This window comes from Globicephala melas, chromosome 11, assembly GCF_963455315.2.
Source record: "Globicephala melas chromosome 11, mGloMel1.2, whole genome shotgun sequence".
Lineage (NCBI taxonomy): Eukaryota > Metazoa > Chordata > Mammalia > Artiodactyla > Delphinidae > Globicephala > Globicephala melas.
In genome coordinates this window covers 41917602-41936495 of record NC_083324.2, presented here as the reverse complement: position 1 = coordinate 41936495, position 18894 = coordinate 41917602, and the positions used below count along the sequence as shown (strand labels likewise).

The 18894-nt window shown below is 42.3% G+C and overlaps 1 protein-coding gene across 8 annotated transcripts in view; it reads left to right on the top strand.

Moving 5' to 3' along the window:
- Window positions 1–18894, top strand: part of LARS2 (leucyl-tRNA synthetase 2, mitochondrial) — a 336746-nt gene that overhangs the window by 217723 nt on the left and 100129 nt on the right. For all 8 annotated transcript variants that reach the window (XM_060307180.2, XM_060307179.1, XM_060307178.2 and 5 more), the window contains 5 exons: window positions 1110–1214; window positions 4017–4132; window positions 7033–7316; window positions 11074–11172; window positions 14198–14335. In XM_060307180.2, coding sequence (XP_060163163.1) covers window positions 1110–1214; window positions 4017–4132; window positions 7033–7316; window positions 11074–11172; window positions 14198–14335 — 742 coding nt within the window. The remainder of the gene's footprint in view (window positions 1–1109; window positions 1215–4016; window positions 4133–7032; window positions 7317–11073; window positions 11173–14197; window positions 14336–18894) is intronic.

Sequence of the window (18894 nt, the reverse complement as noted above, 5' to 3'; positions counted from 1 at the left end):
TTTACCACCTCTCATCCCTTCTTCCTTTGGGACTTTATTGGGGTCTTCATGCTTCCAGTCCTACATATATTCAGTGAAGATTCATGTATGTATGATTTATCTCACTGCTGCAGTAGTTGTAATAAGCTTCATTTAAGATGACACACTGTTTGGATAATTCCAAATTAAGTGTTTTATTATGACCACATAAATATTGGTCACCTGAGCCAAATATACTATGATTACATTTTCCTTTTTATATAACTTTCTGTTTTTCCTGAAGTTCATGGTGTCCTCATTTTTTTAATTTGCTTTGTGTTCTTTGAATTTCTGACTGTCTTCCCACATCCTCCTAGAAGCTCTTTAAAACTCCTCTCAAGTTTTCTACATATTCCACCCTGTCAGATAATCTATCCATCCCCTTTTTTTTCCTGAAGATGCTTCCTGGGGCTCTCTGTCCTGCTTAAATCTGACCTGGTCATCCTCCAGGCTTCTGCATATCTGTCATCCTAGGACTTCTCTCTGTCTCTGCTCTGCAAATGTCCCTACCCTCTTTTCTTTGTTGGATCCTCTGTTTCCTAGATCCCATGTCTGTCCCTTTCTTGATTTACCCCTTCCTTTTGCTGGATCACAACCTCTGGTATCTCCTTAGAAATGGTACATGGGAAGGAACTGTTTTGTCCTTGAATGTGTGGAAATCTCCTCTCTGTTCAGTCATTTTCTCCTTTCCTATCCACTTCCATCTGTGTTATAGTTTAAAATTTCAGATATCTTTTAGTTTCACCATAGATAGATTGTTGTGCTTCTCATTCTTCTGTATACTTGAGGTACTTTTCAAAAGGAAAAGTGGGTGGTGGGATCATCTTTACTCCACCATCTGGAAAGTAAAAATGCCATTTTCATGTCTTTGGTTAGGAGTGCGAATGAATATTTTCATTTTTTTGTTTAATCTTTTGATTCTCCACTAGTGTGAATTATCTGTTAATACCTTCAAAGAACAAATTCTATAATAATTAGCACAAAAACACAGAAATTCTAAAGCTTATTTTTCTCACTTGTCTCCTCTGAGATTCAGATGGTGTTAGAGTCCCAGCAGATTGGTGTCCACAGTTGTTTGCTCTCATTTTCAGATTGCCTCACGCCCGTGACAGCTGTGAACATGCTCACCCAGCAGGAAGTCCCTGTTGTCATCTTGGCCAAAGCTGACTTTGAGGGCTCTCTGGATGCAAAAATAGGTAAGTAGCCATTAAAATGTAATCAGGATAGTGTACTTAGCAGGTTTAAGATCAAAATCCTAGCCTGGAAGAGCTGACTATATATTCCATGATCTGTTTTGCCTCTTTGTAAAAATGAATGTCCCTTCATTTCATCATCTCTTAGTTAAGCATCATATTTTGAAAACATATCAAGTATATTGCATCTTGCTAGTTGCTACTGAGAATAATGAAAAATGTCTGGCCCATGGATTTTGCCAGTAGAGCTAGTTGGTGAGACTTGCCTATACAATGTGGGGAACCATACAACTCAGATGAAAATCCAATTTCAGAATTCATAGAACCAACAGCAACTGCTGAGATGGGCGTTCAAAGCACACATGATCGATGTGGGCTGGGTTTTTGGTGAAGGCTTTGTGGAGGAGGTGAACTTCAGCTATGCAAGAAAGGGATCGTGAAATAGCAGTAAAATCGAAGTCATATTTAAAGCTGTAAATTGGATTTCCTTGGCGGCCTTACTCATTCCTAAGAGTTCTAACCTATCATCACTGAACAGGAAGTCTGGGATTGAACCAAGGTGTGAGACCTAATCATACCCCATCCAAGACCTGCCCTCAGGGTAGACCCGAGCAATCTCTACAGCTTTCCTGCTGTAGATTCCAGGCAGTCTCCAATGTGCCAGAACCTGCGGTGGAAGTTATTTCCACACTCTGTATCTCCTAGCACACAGAAGAAATAGCATTGCTTATTGAAATCATGGTTTTGCTCACAATTCTCAGATCCTTCTTTGGCAAACTGATTTGAAGAAACATCAACACAGAAAACAGATATTAAGCCACCCAAGTCATTCTCCTCTGACAATTTAAACCTAGAAAGTATGTTCCTTAAAGGAAATAATTCCTTCTATTACTTTAATGCATTTTATAATTAGTAAAATTCATTAATACAACCAGCCAAGATAAACAATAAAGGAAGCTCTTGTTGATGTGGCTTTTTTCCCTTTTTTTGTTGTTGTTGTTGTTTTAAAATATTAATTTATTTATTTTGGCTGTGCTGGGTCTTAGTTGCATCATGAGGGATCTTTTAATTGCGTCATGCAGACTTCTTAGTTGCCGCATGCAGACTCTTAGTTGTGGCCTGCAAACTCTTAGTTTCAGCATGCATGCAGGACCTAGTTCCCCACCAGGGATCGAACCTGGGCCCCCTGCAGTGGGATCGCGGAGTCCTACCCACTGGACCACCAGGGAAGTCTCCCCTTTTGGTATTTTGAGTCAAAGTACTAACAGAATATTGAGAGTTCTGAAGGATAAGGGAAAAAGAAAAAGGAAAATCTGATTTTCTTGGGTATGCATGGAAAATCATTTTTCCTGTTGTCTTGATTTCCCACACTTCTGTAATTAATGTTTTGTGAATTATTGGCTCTTGGCCTTCCAAGAAGAACAGAAACAAAAGTAAACAAGAGTTAAAGTGGTGTTTTCACCATCTCACCTGCATGTTACAAATAGTTCACATTCTACTGAGGCCCACATGACCAACACAGTGGTCCAGAGTGGTCTTTATGTGATCAAATAAATTCTGTGGTTACAATGTCTCCATTCGAAGATTGCTCCTAGTTACTACAGACCACAAACTTTTGGAATGCAATAAATGACTTTTTTCCCTTCTTGACCATGAACACTTTTCAGCAACCTTTATTGCTTGCCATTTGTCCTCACCCTTCAGTATCCTTCAAGTCCACTCTGAGAGTTTATTTGCTTCATTAGATGCTATTCATCCATAATCTCAGCTGGAACACTGCAGAACTTTCCATCATACCATGGAGTTTTCCATCTTACCAAGGAACTTTAGAATGTGTGTCCCAAACATTAAATCACCCTTTTAGGGCAGCATTCCAGAGAGGTTGTTCATGGACATCTGACGTAAGCATTTTGTGTATTACCCTTAGTTTTATCTCTCTCAGTTGCTGCGTGATGTGTAGTGTCCACAAGGATGTCAGCAGTCTTGACAGTTGACCCTACAGCAGTTCTCAACCAGGGGTGATTTGCAGCAGGCAACATTTGGCAATTTTAGAAACATTTCTACTGGTAGAGACCAGGGATGCTCTTCAACATCCTACAGCACACAGAACAGGCCCCCCAGCAAAGTTCAGAATGTCAGTAGGACCCAGGTTGAGAAACCCTGGCCTACAGAACCAACAACTAAAAAGCCTGTTTGTATTAATTAGCTGAAGATGAAACAGCATGCCTTGGCCCTCTGGATGAGTGATTTACTTACATTCAACTCCATCTCCTCAAGGGCATATGTGGGTTGAAGAAGAAATGTCTGTTCAGAATGTACTGTTGCCTCTGGGAACAAAGCATAGTTTGAAGAGACACATTGGCCAGCTTTCCACTTACTGACCAAGCAGATTTTTCTGGGGCACTAGGAGCTGCTGGAGGAGTCAGCCCTGCTTCTCAAGAGAACTCCACTGCCCTGTGTCACTCAAAAGAGACACTTCCCCAGATGCTTGTGATTTACTATTTAAGTGACAGAAGCACCCAAAATTGTATATTTTAGAATTACAACTATTTTTTAAAAGAAACTAAGCAATGGAAAAAGACTTACGGGAAGTAGTGCCAATATGGTAAACTATTGTGTTAGGGTAGTGAGTTTCTCCAAGACTGTTCTCCATTTTCCCAATGAATATGATGTGGTTTTATAATTTCTGTGACTAAAATCTTTTAGAGTCTCCCTTGAGAAGCTAACGCTGAGTGTCAGTGCTGTCAATTATTTGTGATTTGGCCATTTGCAAAGGAGACGTTTTGTGTTTCTTCCCCTAAACAGGAATTCCCAGCACCAGCTTAGAGGACACTGTCTTAGCCCAAACCCTGGGCCTGTCGTACTCTGAAGTCATTGAAACCATGCCAGATGGCACGGAGAGACTGAGCAGCTCTGCGGAGGTCGGTGCCCGTGGAGGTGGCCGAAGAACTTACTTATAAACTCAGGGCCTTGACATGAGCTTGATGACACATTTTCCTTTGGGTGCAAGTTACAACCTATCATTTCATTCATACCCACACTAACAGTCTTGCAGCCTCGTTTCTTAATCTATGAAAACAAAATAATATTCTTTTTCAAGATCTAAAAGCTTATCAGCTCCAAGTTGAACCTGATCCTAGGATAGTGTGGTTATCGAAGGAACTAAACTTTATTTTGTGAATCTTCTGCTTAAGAAAAATGACCTCTTCCAGGGAAACTGATTCCTTGGGACAGGTGACCAAAATTGGCTGTTCCTTTTAGAGATCTCTGTTCTCCCCAGATTACTGACTTATTCCCACCTAAAGTTTGACTCATTTTTAGAAATCAGCAGAGAAGTTTTGAGTCATGTTTATTTGGTCAAGGTTGTCTCTTGCTAGGTGGTAAGTCTGGCAGGATTTGAGCTCAGCCTTGATACCGAACTAGGCCAGAAATTATGATGGGAGAGGTAGGGTGAGGTGGGGAAGGGGGAAGTGGGAAATGGCTCAGACAGTGATTCTCAAACTTGAGCACACACCAGTATCACCTGGTGGCCTTGTTAGAACACAGATTCCCTGGCCCCCATCTGGAGATTCTGCTTCATAGTCCCTGATGCAACTGAAGAATTTGCATTTCTAACAAGTTTCCAGGTGATGCCACTACTGCTGCTGATCCAGGGACCACATTTTGAGAATCCCTGGGTTAGAACTTTGCCACCCAAAGTCTGGTCCCTGGACCAGCAGCGTTGGCATCACTTGTTAGAAGTGTAGACTCTCAGACCCCACCTGGTCTAGTGAGAACCCCATGTGATTTGTGTGCACATTAAAGTTTGAGAGTTCTGGTTTAGAGCACTCTTTCATAAACTTGGCTGCCCTTTGAGAACACCTGGAACGTTTTGAAAAATACTGATGCTTGAGTCCCACCCCAGATATTCTGATTTAATGGTTGAGGGAGTGGAGAGGACATGGATCGGACATCAGGAGAATTCAGTGCTCCCCGGGTGATTCTAATGTGCAGTAGGGCCTGGGAACTCCTGGCTTAACACAGTGATTGTAACCCGGCCATGTCTCAGAATCACCTGGGAGATGCTTACTGGCCCCACCTGGGTGATCCTGATTCCATTAGACCTGAAGATTCAGGTTTTTCAGGTTTGGGGCTACCTGGCTATAGGATATCATGTATATAAAAAATAAGGGAATAGCCAGGTTTTTTTTCCTGTGTAAGGAGTGGCAATGTTTTCTGACCTCATGTTTGTGCCTTCACTTCATAAATTATATCCCCAGACATGAGTTATGTTTTAAGATACTGAACCTTAAACCCTTCTTAAGACTGTGTGTGAGCAGGTTTCTTAGATGTAGAGCAGAGCCAAGCCAAGGTGCCAGAAAGGAGACCCGGATAACCCTCTGCAGGGTGAGAAAGAGGACAGTCATGGCCAAAATTAGTCTTATGAATTAGCCAGAAAAATGCCCCCTCCTTAGTATAGGACTGAGCATTAATTACGCTCCCTGGCTTCTTTCAAATAGCTTCAGGTGGTCTGTTGAATCTTCTGGTGGCCCTAGACTGAATATCTAGACTGGAGGAATTCTTTCAATGGATGGAAGGAGAATGGATGGTGAAAGCCTCCATGAGCTTCTGGGATGTGAAAACAGTAATGCATTGAGAAGATAGACTTTCAAGAGAGCTTGTGATCACCTGCACCATAATTACATGATAGTGGGAGTGTAGGACAAAGAAAGTGCTCTCCCAGAGTGTAAGTGGTTCCTTGGTAGAGAGCTCGGTCTTCAGGACATTTCAGACGCTTAATGGAGAAGGCTGCTTTTGATAAACGTAGCTGTACTTTCCTATTCTTTATGCCCCGTGGCTGTAAGCTCATTGAGGTTAGGGGCAGATCAGATTTATCTTTGTGCTCCCAACGCCTAGCACAAGCCTGGCACCTAGTAGGTTTGCGGTACACCTGCACTGAACCAATTCCAAGGTTCCCACGATCCCCTCGTTGGCAAGCCATGCTAGCCCAATTCTTATCATTAGTTTGGTTCTCTCAAAAGTGTCCGGTGGGGCTTCCCTGGTAGCGCAGTGGTTGAGAGTCCGCCTGCCGATGCAGGGGACATGGGTTCGTGCCCCGGTCCGGGAAGATCCCACATGCTGTGGAGCGACTGGGCCCGTGAGCCATGGCTGCTGAGCCTGCGCGTCCGGAGCCTGTGCTCCACAACGGGAGAGGCCACAGCAATGAGAGGCCCGCGTACCGCAAAAAAAAAAAGTGTCCGGTGAACAGAGAATTCCTCTTTTCTGCTATGAGTGTCCTGCCCTGCTGTCTCTCACATGGGAGCATTTAAATACAAAAGGGGTGGTCCTTCAAGCTGAGGCCTCAGTTTGTTCCCCTGCTTGCCCGAATTCCTTCGACTCTAGGACAATATGGAACTTTTCTTTTCTGGCCACCCCTGTCTCAAGAGGGGAGCAGTCATTAAAATAAATGTGCAGTTTTTTACTGGCAGCTGAATGCTGATATTTGCCTCTCTCTGTAGGTGCCACAGGGCTCTGGTGATAAGGAGAGCCCCAAGCCAGAGCCCACAGTACTCTCAGGGGCCCCCCAAAAAGTGTTAATTTCTTTAACATCAGAAGAAAAAAGTGAACTCTTAAGGTCAAAAATTATATTCATCTTTATTCACCACTGTCATAAAATATAAGTTTTAATACTGTAAGGAGGAAGGTGCCCACAAAGGCAACAGAGAGTCACAATGTGGCCCTGCACAGACCACACAAAAAATGGCAATCCAGGGTGGTGGCATCAGGGTGGCAGCTCATTCTTACCAAGGGAGGAACGTGATCTCTCTCCTTCCCCTCTCAGTTCACAGGTATGAACCGGCCGGATGCATTTCTAGCCCTGACTCAGAAAGCCCGGAGGAAGAGAGTGGGCGGAGAGGTGACAAGTGATAAATTGAAGGACTGGCTGATCTCTCGGCAGCGGTACTGGGGCACGCCCATCCCCATGGTCCACTGCCCGGCCTGCGGTCCTGTGCCCGTGCCTCTGGAGGACTTGCCTGTGACCTTGCCCAGCATCACCTCTTTCACTGGCAAGGGAGGCTCCCCACTGGCCTCAGCTTCGGAGTGGGTGAATTGCTCCTGCCCTAGGTAAGAAACCACGTTCCCCAGCTGTGACCATGTCTGGTCCCAGACTTCCACTTGGCTGGAAAGAATAACATAGGTCTTAGGTCTTTTGCTATCTTTGAGAGAAGGGGCTGGAATCTGGGGCCCAGCCCCTGTGATGAGCGCCCCGTCCTCTCTTCTGAGCCGGTAGAAGCAGCAATGTCAATTCATATCTTTCCCAGAAACAGCTGATCCAACTGATGGAAAAGCTACACATTTTCATGATAGCTTTGGAAGAGACCACTTTCCTCCATTTTATATTCCAAAGAGCTTCTCAGAGATGAGAGAAAATGCCTTACCGTTTTCCCACATAGTGACTGTGATAACAGTGGGGATTTTATCGCAAGTAGCAGAGTAGTAGTAGCTACGAGGACAAGTATGCTCAGGGGGTCTCATTCTTTAATATACTGAAACATACCATATCTCATTTCTTCTCATTTTGACAGTAGGATTATGTTTTCCTGTTAATTCACTGGCATGTCTCACATGTGATTTTTATGATAGCATTCCAGCTGATTAAACAAATAACAGATACCAAGCTGTAATATTTCCCTTCTTCCTTCTATGGAAAAGCCATTTTTCTCTGCCTTATAGATCATGATGGGGTTGTTTTAAAATAACTTAGTCCTCTTCTTAGCATCTCTAGGTCAGTAATTAGGTAACCATGTAGTGCAAGTGCATGGCTCAGAATGGGGAGTCGGACAGTAAAGGCTTCAAGTCCTGGCCCTGCCTCTTCCCTAGCTGTGTGGTCTTGGGAAAGTCACTTAACCTCTCTGAGCTGTGATTCCCTTATCGGGAGCTAAAATAACCCCCTCGAAGGGATTTCAGAAGACGAGAATTAATGCATGTAACACTGCAGAGTGACACCTAGCAGACACTCTGTAACTGGAAATATTAGTGCCATCCTGCCCGGGCCTGCCAACAGTCCGCCCAGGTCCTCACCCAGGCGGTTCTGAGGTTTGAGATGGGGTTTGCAGTCAGGAACATAGGAAGCTCTGGGCCATTTTAGGGTATCACCCTCTTTGTTGATAAGCAGTGACAAAGGGTTTCCCTGCCGGAGACATCAGCAGCCTTCAGCCCGCCAGTTGTGGCAGCCCAGGGCCTTGGTGGTGGGGATAAGTTTTCCTACCTTGGCTGCAGATTCCTGGAGGGCAGAGCCCAGGGCTTGGTCTTGGTCAAGTCTCCCTGATGATTCTAATGAGCACGCAGGGCTGAGAGCCACTGAGCCCGTGTGGCCAAGCGGGACAGCATGGTGGTAAGGACCACAGGCATGAGTCCAGCAAAGGTGGATTCCTTCCCCTTGAGCTCTAAGACCTTGAGCAGATTTCTTAACCTCGTGGAACTCTAGTTACTCAACTGCAAAATGGGGACGTGAGTAGTGTCTACCTCATAATCCCCAGGGTTACTAGGGACTAAATGAGATAATGCCCATGAAGCATTTGGCTTAGTGTCTGCCACCCAGTGTTAGTATTATTACTCTTGGAGCTAATAATGGTAATAACGTTGTCACCATTACCATCATCTGTCCATCCCACTTACCAAGTAGCTTCTTCCATGTAATCCAGCTTTTAGTGTCAGCAAGAAAACATGTTGGTTGTCTTCAAGTCCAACATGATCTTTAAAAAGAAAATCAGCATGGCAAGTTTTAGTCAGATATTAGTCCTATTATCAGGTGAATCCTACATTTTCTTCCTAACTTGTGTGGGTGCCCTAATGGTGAGGAAGAAGAAGTAACAGTTACCTTCTAATTATTTCCCAAAATAGTATGTGTTCTGGTTGATTGCCTTCCAAATAAAAAGACCTGGATTTTATTTATTTAATTTTTAAATTATTTTATTATTTTTTGCGGGCGGCGCGTTGGGTCTTTGTTGTTGCATGCGGGCTTTCTCTAGTTGCAGTGCGTGGAGGCTACTCTTCATTGTGGTGCACAGGCTTGTCATTGCGGTGGCTTCTCCTATTGCGGAGTATGGGCTCTAGGCGTGTGGACTTCAGTAGTTGTGGCTCACAGGCTCTAGAGCTCAGGCTCAGTAGTTGCGGCGCATGGGCTTAGTTCCTCCGCGGCATGTGGGATACTCCCGGACCAGGGCTCAAAGCCATGTTCCCTGCTTTGGCGGGCGGTTTCTTAAGCACTGCACCACCAGGGAAGTCCCCTGGCTTTCATTTAGAGATGCACTGTAGGAAACAGGACTAGGGTTCCCTTGGGGCTCTCTCCGATAAGCTCCTACCCCAGGGACCACCACTCTTCCCAGTGGGAGGCCCCCTGACTGAAATGAGGAGGCCCCTGGGAGCCCAGAGCCCTGCCAGATCTGGGCTCCTGTGCTCTCTGCTGAGCCACTTCCATTTAATAAGCAGAAGATGGGGAGTGGCTGTTTCCTCCAATAATATTCGGAAAGCCAGTATGAGCTATATCACAGATGCAACATATAAAGGCACCCCTTCTTTTATTTTTAAATTAAAAACAGACTGAAGCCCTTGCATGCTAACTTAGCAGAGGATTCATCAGTTCCTCTTGGGGTTCCTCATCCCCCTCCTCAAATTCTCCAAGAGCCCCCGAGGACCCATACTGCCAAAAGGGCAGCATTTGGAGAGGTGGTTGGTCCCACTTCATGCCTCAGAAGGGAGAGCCTGGAGTCTGAGCCATGTTCTCCTGCTGTGGCTTCTCACGGCCACAAAGGGTCCCTGCTAATAGCTGTCGGTAGCTGGCTCACCCCATCCCCTGCTGTTCCATGCCTCTGGGGGGTCTTCAAGGAAGCCAAGCACCCTCCTTGGCCAGGCTTGGCTCAGGGTACTCTCTCTTGGCTTCCCAGAAGTTGTGGCTTTTGGCTTCAGTCCCACAGGGCCATCACCCTACCAACATGTTTCAAAATTGGTTCAGCAGTTAGGTGTTTGTGGAACCTTAGTCCTCCCCAGGCATCTGCATGCCTAGGATGAGGATTGCTTTTTCTTTTCAACCCTTTACACACCAGGCATCTCACTTCATTCACTTTCTTGAACAGTGGGGCTATCTTCACCCTTCTATAAGGAAGCTTCCTTTAGGCAGTGGTGTGTTGGTAAGTGTGTACTAAATAGCTCTCTGGAGGGGAGCTTCTGATTTGTAGTGTTAGCCCATTTCTGTGGTATAGGTACTTCCACCAAGGGCTAATTTCAGACCACCAACTTGGCATCATTTGTCCCAGAGTTGGGGAGCGATCCCAACAGTTAGTCCTCACAAGCTGGTATGAGGTGGCTCCAGCACGCCTCTGCCTTTGGGCTCCCAAGGTGATTTATCTTCCTAAGGTCACCTCTTGTGGGTTTCTGCTCCCCTTACCCAAGAGACAGAGATAGAAAAAAAACCCCAAGTTCATTTTTCAGCACAGTATCTCACTACATTTGGTTTTCAGCTTTTCTTCATAAACTGATTTGCCTCATAAGGCTGAAGGCAATCTTGATATGCCTAAAAGAGAAGTGAATGCAGCAAAGAGACAAGATTCCTGTTAGATATTCTACCATGTTAAATTCAGAGAAGTACAGAATAGGGCTTTTAGTTGTTGAAGATTTAAATGTTTATTTTGTAAGTTTCTTTAAAACATCATGTACTCTGCAGTACAAAGAGAGTCCACACTGTGAATTATCTTTTCATGATGGAGCATTGTTCTTATGACATTTTAAATTCATAATGATTGTCATAGCTTTCTCAAAAGCTGGTGGAAAATGCATTAATATTTAAAAAGAAACCAATCGATGAACTTCATTTATTTCTTAGGTGCAAGGGAGCAGCCACGAGAGAGACAGATACGATGGATACCTTTGTTGATTCTGCTTGGTACTACTTCAGATATACCGACCCTCAGAATACTCAGAGGTAAAGAAAGCCCTGCTGAATTCTTGAGCATGTGTCAGTCTGGGTCTTCCAAGAAGCAAACACCAAGATGGAATTCGATGGGCAAGAGATTTATGGGGGCAAGTGCCTCTAGGGAATAAGGAGGTGAGGGAGCAGGAGTTGGCAGGGCGAGCCCTTGACTGTGATGCTGGTCTGACACCTGTGAAAGGAGAGGGCGGAGGTAGGAGGATGGCGTAGGAAGAGCCTCAGACCGCAGTGCAGCTTGAGAAAGTCTCGAGCAGGCTGACGGGAAGCCTCAAGCAAAGCTTGTCCATTAGAGAGTCTCAAGTCAGGAGGAAACGCCTGCTGTGGTCCGCTCCCTATAGGAGGGCATGGATTGTGTGAACACTCAGTGGCTCCAAAGACAGAAGAGCTAGAAGCTGTTGATCAATTGTGCTCTTTGAAACAGGCTCTTGTAGGGAGTGTGTTCGATTATTAAATTAGATTCTTCACAGCCAAGTAAGTCCCAGGTACAAGAAAAATGAAAAGCAGAAAAAGGAAGGAAGTGCTAATACCCTCGTTGGCCCTGTGGTGAACTGCATTTATGCAGTTGTAAAGGTGTAATGTTACTTACTTAACTGAAAATAATGATGTAACTATTCAGGGAGGATAGGAGGGTAGGGAGTGTGAGAGAGCTGAGAAGCATGACTTCTTAGCACATACAGTGCTAGATAATCTCCAAAATTGACAAACGAACAAAGAGCATAAACATTTTTTAATAATTGCCAGAAAACACAGCTGAAAGAATTAGAAGTGGCTAAGTGACAGGTGAGGGGTGGGAGGGAGGTTAGTGAAGGAATGGGGCTGGAGACCACTGTTTTAATTATAAAGCTTTTGGTACTATTTGATTTTTTTCAGCTATGTGCATGTGCTTCTTTGACAAAAATAAATAAATAAGGGAAAGAGAGCAGTAGGTAGATAGGTAAAGAAGGAAATGAGAACAAAAGAAAACTGGTACAGAGCACAGGAAAACCACAGACACTGTGCTTCAAAGACCTTGCCAGCTTGCTCTTGTCCATGGGAGAACAATTATACTGAAACCCCATAGTCCACGTATGAAAATGCCCCCATTTCCTTCGTTGGTTGTAAGATAATATATTTCCAGGGAGACAGGCGCTCCTGCCTGCCCTGCAGTCCTGCGGATCTGTGATTTGAGTCGAGGCTGTGCAGAATGAGCAGGATCCGGAGTAAATAGTAGCTGGCAGAGGCAAGAAAGGATACAGGGCGACTGCTGTGGCTGGGAACCACCAGGGCAGCCCCGGCTAACCCACAGAGGGGCCCCTCTTCTGGGTCTTCCTTCTAGAAGGGGCTTTTGGTGACTTCCAGTTAGGAAGAGCTGCCTTAGAATGCAAGGGAAATCAGGCTCTCCACCTCTCAGAATGCTTCAAGGGAAAACCTTCTTACAGATGAGACTCCAATTTAATGATGGGACCCTTAGCTGGTGAGAGGTGTGTCCCGAGACCTTCACAGCCCCCAGTTTGGGAATACCACGTATCACATCATTTCCTTTGTAAAATGCTGCTGTTTATTTCCATGCTGGCTTGCATTCTCACTAGGTGGTTTCCAGGAAAGATCATAGATCCCATCTCACTGCTCAATTTATTTCAAACTTACTTTCAGGCCGAGTACCATTCTTGACTTCCCTTGCTTTTCTGTCACCTGCATGAACAGTTAGATTTCTCTGGGGAAGCATTTTTCACAAAGAAACATTATTTAAAATTTTATCAGAATTCTGGCATAGTAACTGGAGGAGAGAAAAACAAGCTGCCTTAAGGCAAACACATGGTGTTTGGCCAGGCCCACCTGCTGAGCGCCAGGGAAAAAAGTACCTTGGGGTGTGGGGAAGAGAATTCACATATATGTGAAACCATGGAGTGTATACACACACACATACACACAGTGTACACACACACACACAGAGTGTACACACACACGGAGTGTGCACACACACGGAGTGTATACACACACAGTGTACACATATACACACACACACACACACACACACACACACACACACAGAAAATAAAGTGAGTGGCATTTCTTTTCCTCCCTAGCATCCATTAGGACTAGGGAACGATGCCTCCAGTGAGGAAGCCTTTCTTTTAGGACCTCTCTTGACTAAAAAGTATCTATTAGGTGACAGAACTAGGCTGTTTCATGTTAATTACTCCAAGTATGCTCAGTGCATTCAGGAAGCATATGCAGGCTCTTGCTGACTATCTGCATTTTGAGGCTGCTCTAAAAATAAGATTGAATTTCTGTTTTATTTATTTATTTATTTTTTGGTTTATAAAATGTAATTTTATGTTACTCTGCTGTTACATAGGGCATAACATTTTCACAAGGCATTTTTGGGACTACAGTCGATGATTATTAGCAACATACAATAGTGGTCCAACTCTCTAACAATCACCAGACAAACTGGACACCCTCTCACATGTGCACAAATCTGCATGGAAAAGTACTAATTCTAGACTTGGACTTGTGCACTTTATTTCCCCTTTCTAGTGTATGAAGAAATGACATGCATGTCATTTCTTAATGCACTAGGAAGGCAAATGAATTTCTGTCTTAAAATGAACTTTTAGTGTCTGCATGAGAGTCTCCATTGTACGTGCCATATTGCCCTCTATTGGTAAGAACTCAAAAATCTTGATTGTCTATGGTAATAAAAATTAAAATAAATCCAGATAGTCAAATATGCATTGTTCAGAAATACACTTTTTGCTGGTATGTTTTCCTTTTGTCCTCATTATATATGAAAATCACATTTGTTAAAATATGTCAATATGGCTTCTGAAACAGTTTTTATAAATTTCATAAATTAACACTGCTCTGACATTTTTCTCCTTTGTTATATAAGCTTCTCTCATTATATTTTAATAAGAAAATCAGTTTTTCTCTGACATAATTTATTTCAGGGAATATGCAAATTATGATTGGTCTAATTTATGCAATTGTGACAAAGCAGGGTTTTTTTATAAATGACCATCTCTCTTCCTCCCAGCCCTTTCAGCACAGCGTTGGCAGATTACTGGATGCCTGTGGATTTGTACATTGGAGGGAAAGAACATGCTGTCATGCACTTGTTCTATGCAAGATTCTTTAGTCATTTTTGCCATGATCAAAAAATGGTCAAGCACAGGTGAGCATTTATACTGCTTTGCAAAAGAATTCAGTTCCTTGAACAGCAACTGAAGGCAGGTGTTGGTTCTTCTGAAGCAAGGTAAATATATGTGGCAGAAGAACTCTGTTTTTCAAGCATACTTTAGAGGTCATTGTCAGCCTTAACCACTGGAAGTCCATTTATGTTGCTTAGTCAGTTCTAGCCCGTGGTGTTTGCCTGCTTGCATAGGATCTTCCCTTCAGCTTTTCTCTGTTGAACTGAGTTAGGTAGTTGAGATTTTCGCTTGTGAGGCAGAGAAGAGCGGTTCATAATGTCACACAGCTTTTTATAGCTTCTCATGTGAGGTAGTGTTTATCATATGGTCCCTTGGTGTAAGCTATGTTTCCAAGCTTGACTGAATCCTGTCTCAATATGTCATTCTGATAAAATGGATTAAAAACTAGGGATCACATTGTAAATCCATTGATAAATTCTTTTCTTGTTGGACTATAATATATTCCCCATCATGTTCAGAAAGATGTGTGTGTGTGCTTTTTTCCCATGAAATGTATCATATATATGTATATATAATATATATATTATATAATATGTATTTAATGTATTATACAATTTAAAAAATAAAATGAACATCCATGCACCCCCTCCTCAGATTAGGATATTGAGTATTACAGGTCCTTAGATTACCCAGGGAGCCCTCACTAATCAGATCATCCCCCTTCCTACACCACCCACCCCTCCCCCATACAATCCCTATCCTGAATCTTGAATTATCATTTTCTTGCTTTTCTTAAATGTATTACTTCTTTATATACATATATTTATTTATTTATTTTTGGCTGTGTTGGGTCTTCGTTTCTGTGCGAGGGCTTTCTCTAGTTGCGGCGAGCGGGGGCCACTCTTCATCGCGGTGCGCGGGCCTCTCACTATCGTGGCCTCTCTTGTTGCGGAGCACAGGCTCCAGACGCGCAGGCTCAGTAGTTGTGGCTCACGGGTCTAGTTGCTCCGTGGCATGTGGGATCTTCCCAGACCAGGGCTCAAACCCGTGTCCCCTGCATTAGCAGGCAGATTCTCAACCACTGCGCCACCAGGGAAGCCCATACTTCTTTATATATTTTTAAACAGTATGTGTTGTTTAGTTTTCTGTGTTTGAACTTTGTATAAGTAGAATCATATTTCATGTATTCTCTCTTGCTTCTCTTGCTCAGCATTTTTGGGGATTCATCCATGTTCCTGCATGGAGTTCTGTTTCATTCGTGATTCACTGCTATCTGGTATTCCATTACATGGAATGGAATTTCTAATACAGAGCTCAGTTTATGTCTATATCACCATTAATGGTCCTTGGGCTGTTTTGTGCAATTAAGAACAAAACTGCCGTAAGCATCCCGGTACGTTTCCTGACATACGCGTGTTAACAGTTCTCTAGGATGTGTACCTGGAGTAGGATTAGGGTAACCACATGTTCAGCTTCACTAAGAAATGCCAGACCGTTTTCCAAGTTGGTTATATAAACCTACACTGGCACCAACAGAGGTGAGGCTCCTATCACTCAAGATCTTCATCATTACAACGTATAGTACAGCCATCCCTGTGTATCTGCGGGGGATGGGTTCCAGGACCCACCACAGATACCAAAATCTGTAGATGCACAATTCTCATAGTCTGCCCTCCTTATCCATGGGTTCCACATCCTTGGATTCAACCAACCTTGGATCATAATCACAGAGGGCTGACTGTATTATCTAACTTTTAAAATTTTGTCAAACTTGTGGTTATATAATGGATCACTTTGTGAGTTAAATTTGAATTTAAAGACACTGCTTACTTAATGAAGTTTAGCATATTTTTATTATGTTTATGGACTTCTGTGTTTCCTCTTCTGTTAAATCCCTATTTGTGTCCTTTGCCCTTATTTCTTCTGGGTTGTTTTTTATCAATTGTAGGAGTTCTATAAATATTCTGGATGCTAATCCTTTATCAGCTATATGTATTGCAATATTTTTTCCCGGTTTTTGGCTTGTCTTATTTTTATGGTGTCTTTTGATGAACAGAAACTTTTTTTTTCTTTAATGATTATTGTGCTCTTTATTTTTTTTTTTCATGTCACACATGGATTTCATGTATCTTTTTATATCTTTATTGGAGTATAACTGCTTTACAATGTTGTTAGTTTCTTCTGTACAACAAAGTGAATCAGCTATATGTATACATATATCCCCGTATGCCCTCCCTCTTGAGCCTCCCTCCCACCCTCCCTATCCCACCCCTCTAGGTCGTCACAGAGCATCGAGCTGATTTCCCTGTGCTATGCAGCAGTTTCCCACTAGCCATGCGTTTTACATTTGGTAGTGTATATATGACAGTGCTATTCTCTCACTTCATCCCAGCTCTCCCCAGCCCCCCACCCCGTGGTCCTCAAGTCCGTTCTCTACATCTGTGTCTTTATTCGTGCCCTGCCACTAATGATGAATAGAAACTCTTAATTTAATGTAGTACATTTTAATAATCTTTTCCTTTATGGCTGTTGCTTTTAGTGTCTCAGTACCTTTAATGGAACAGTCCATCCATTTCCCCACTGATCTGCAGTGCCCTCTCCATTATAAATCCAGTTTTCATATATATGCAAGGGCCTATTTATAGGGTCTTTATTTTGTCCATTAGTCTATTTGTTTTTTGACTATAATTGGACCTTTGTTCTTCCATATAATTTCAGATTTAGCTTGTCAAATTCCACAGAGATTATCTACTGGGAGTTCAACTGTAATTGCATTGGATCAACATACTTACTAATATCTTTTTTCTCTTCCTACTTGCATCTCTGACTTTAACATCTGAAATCATTTCCCTTTTATCTGAAATACATACTCTCCCTTATACTGAAATATATCTCATGTTTTTTAGTGAAGGTCCATCTATTATTATTTATCTAAAAATACATTTATTTCAACCTCATTTCTTAGAGTTTGCCAGCTCAATAACACAGTTAAAACATTTTATACATGTTTTATATCTTATCTGACTTTTTTACTTGTTTTTCATCAGGACAATGATTCAGGCTCTCTTGTCTTCCATACTGCCTGGAGCATAGTTCCTGGGATTTTTTTTCAGTTTTTGCTGTGTTTTGTTTTTTTAATACAACAACCTTTAGAATATTTTTTAGTTGCAGAGAAGAAAAGGGGGGGGGGAAATCTGGTTATCTCCTTGTCCAGATAACTTCATGTTAACAATTTAAAAATTAAGTAATGAAAAAGTAATACATCTAAGGTTAAAATTTAAAAATTTAACAGCACAGAAAGTGAACATTGAAATCTCCCTCTCTGCATCCCACCCTCTACCCACCTCCTCAACCTGTTAAATTTCTTTTGATTTCTTCCAGAAAAATATTTTGCATATCTCCATATTTCTATTGATATATTCATTTTTAAATGTTACATATATATATATATATATGCCTTTTACATTTTTGATATAATATATCTCAGTGGTCGTTCTACATCAGCATTTACAATTTATGCATAGTATTCTGTCATGTGGATATACCATAATTTATTTAAGCAGTCACCTAATTTTCTAATTGCTATTAAAAAAAAAAAAAGTCCAATGATGCTCTTTATCTATATGCTTAGCAGGCATTTGGGATCATATCTGTAGGTTCAAGTCCTGACACTGGAGAATGCTGGGTCAAAGAATATGTATTTTTAAATTTTTGATCCTTAAAAAATATATTACTTCTGGAACCTCTGTAATGCAGACTAAAATCCAGTTTCATTAAAATGAAGTACCTTGAAAGCTTCGTCCCTTTTCACCCCATGCTCAGACCTGCTCCCTCATTCTGTGCATGCATACATGGATTAAAAGTCTACAGAAAGCTAATTTAGGATATAAATTAAATGCTTAAAATAATTTCTTCTCATTAGTCCCAGAGACCTTCATGTGTAAAAATTAACCCATCTGCATCAGAAGGACTAAACACATTAACAGTGTTAATCTTCAGAGAAATAAATTACAGTCATCCCTTGGTATCCATAGGGGATTAATCCCAGGACCCCCAAAGATACCAAAATCTGAGGATGCTCAAATCCTTCATACCAAACGGTGTAGTATTTGCATATAACTTACACTCATTCTCCTGAATGTTTTAAGTCATTTCTAGATAACTTATAATACCTAATACGGTGTAAATGCTATGTAAATAGTTGCCTGGGTGTACCAAATTCAAGTTTGCTTTTGGGAACTTTCTGGAATTTTTCTTTTCTTTGAATATTTTTGATCTACGGTTTGTTGAATCCACGAGTGTGGAACCCACAGATAAAGAGGGCTGACTGTCGTTAAAATGTTTGTAACTTGGATTATAGAATTTACCATTCTGCCTTGCATTTTCTCTACGGAAACTTCATTACCTCACTAGATAAAGATTACCCTGGAGGATGGAAACTGTGTTCTGTTACTATCACAGTCTCATGGACATTATATATTCTCAGTGAATATTTGTTTAAATAAGTTGAGGTTAACCCCTTGATATAAACAGATAAAAGTTTATGTTGTTCAAAGGAAATGTTCTTCTTGGGATAAGGAGA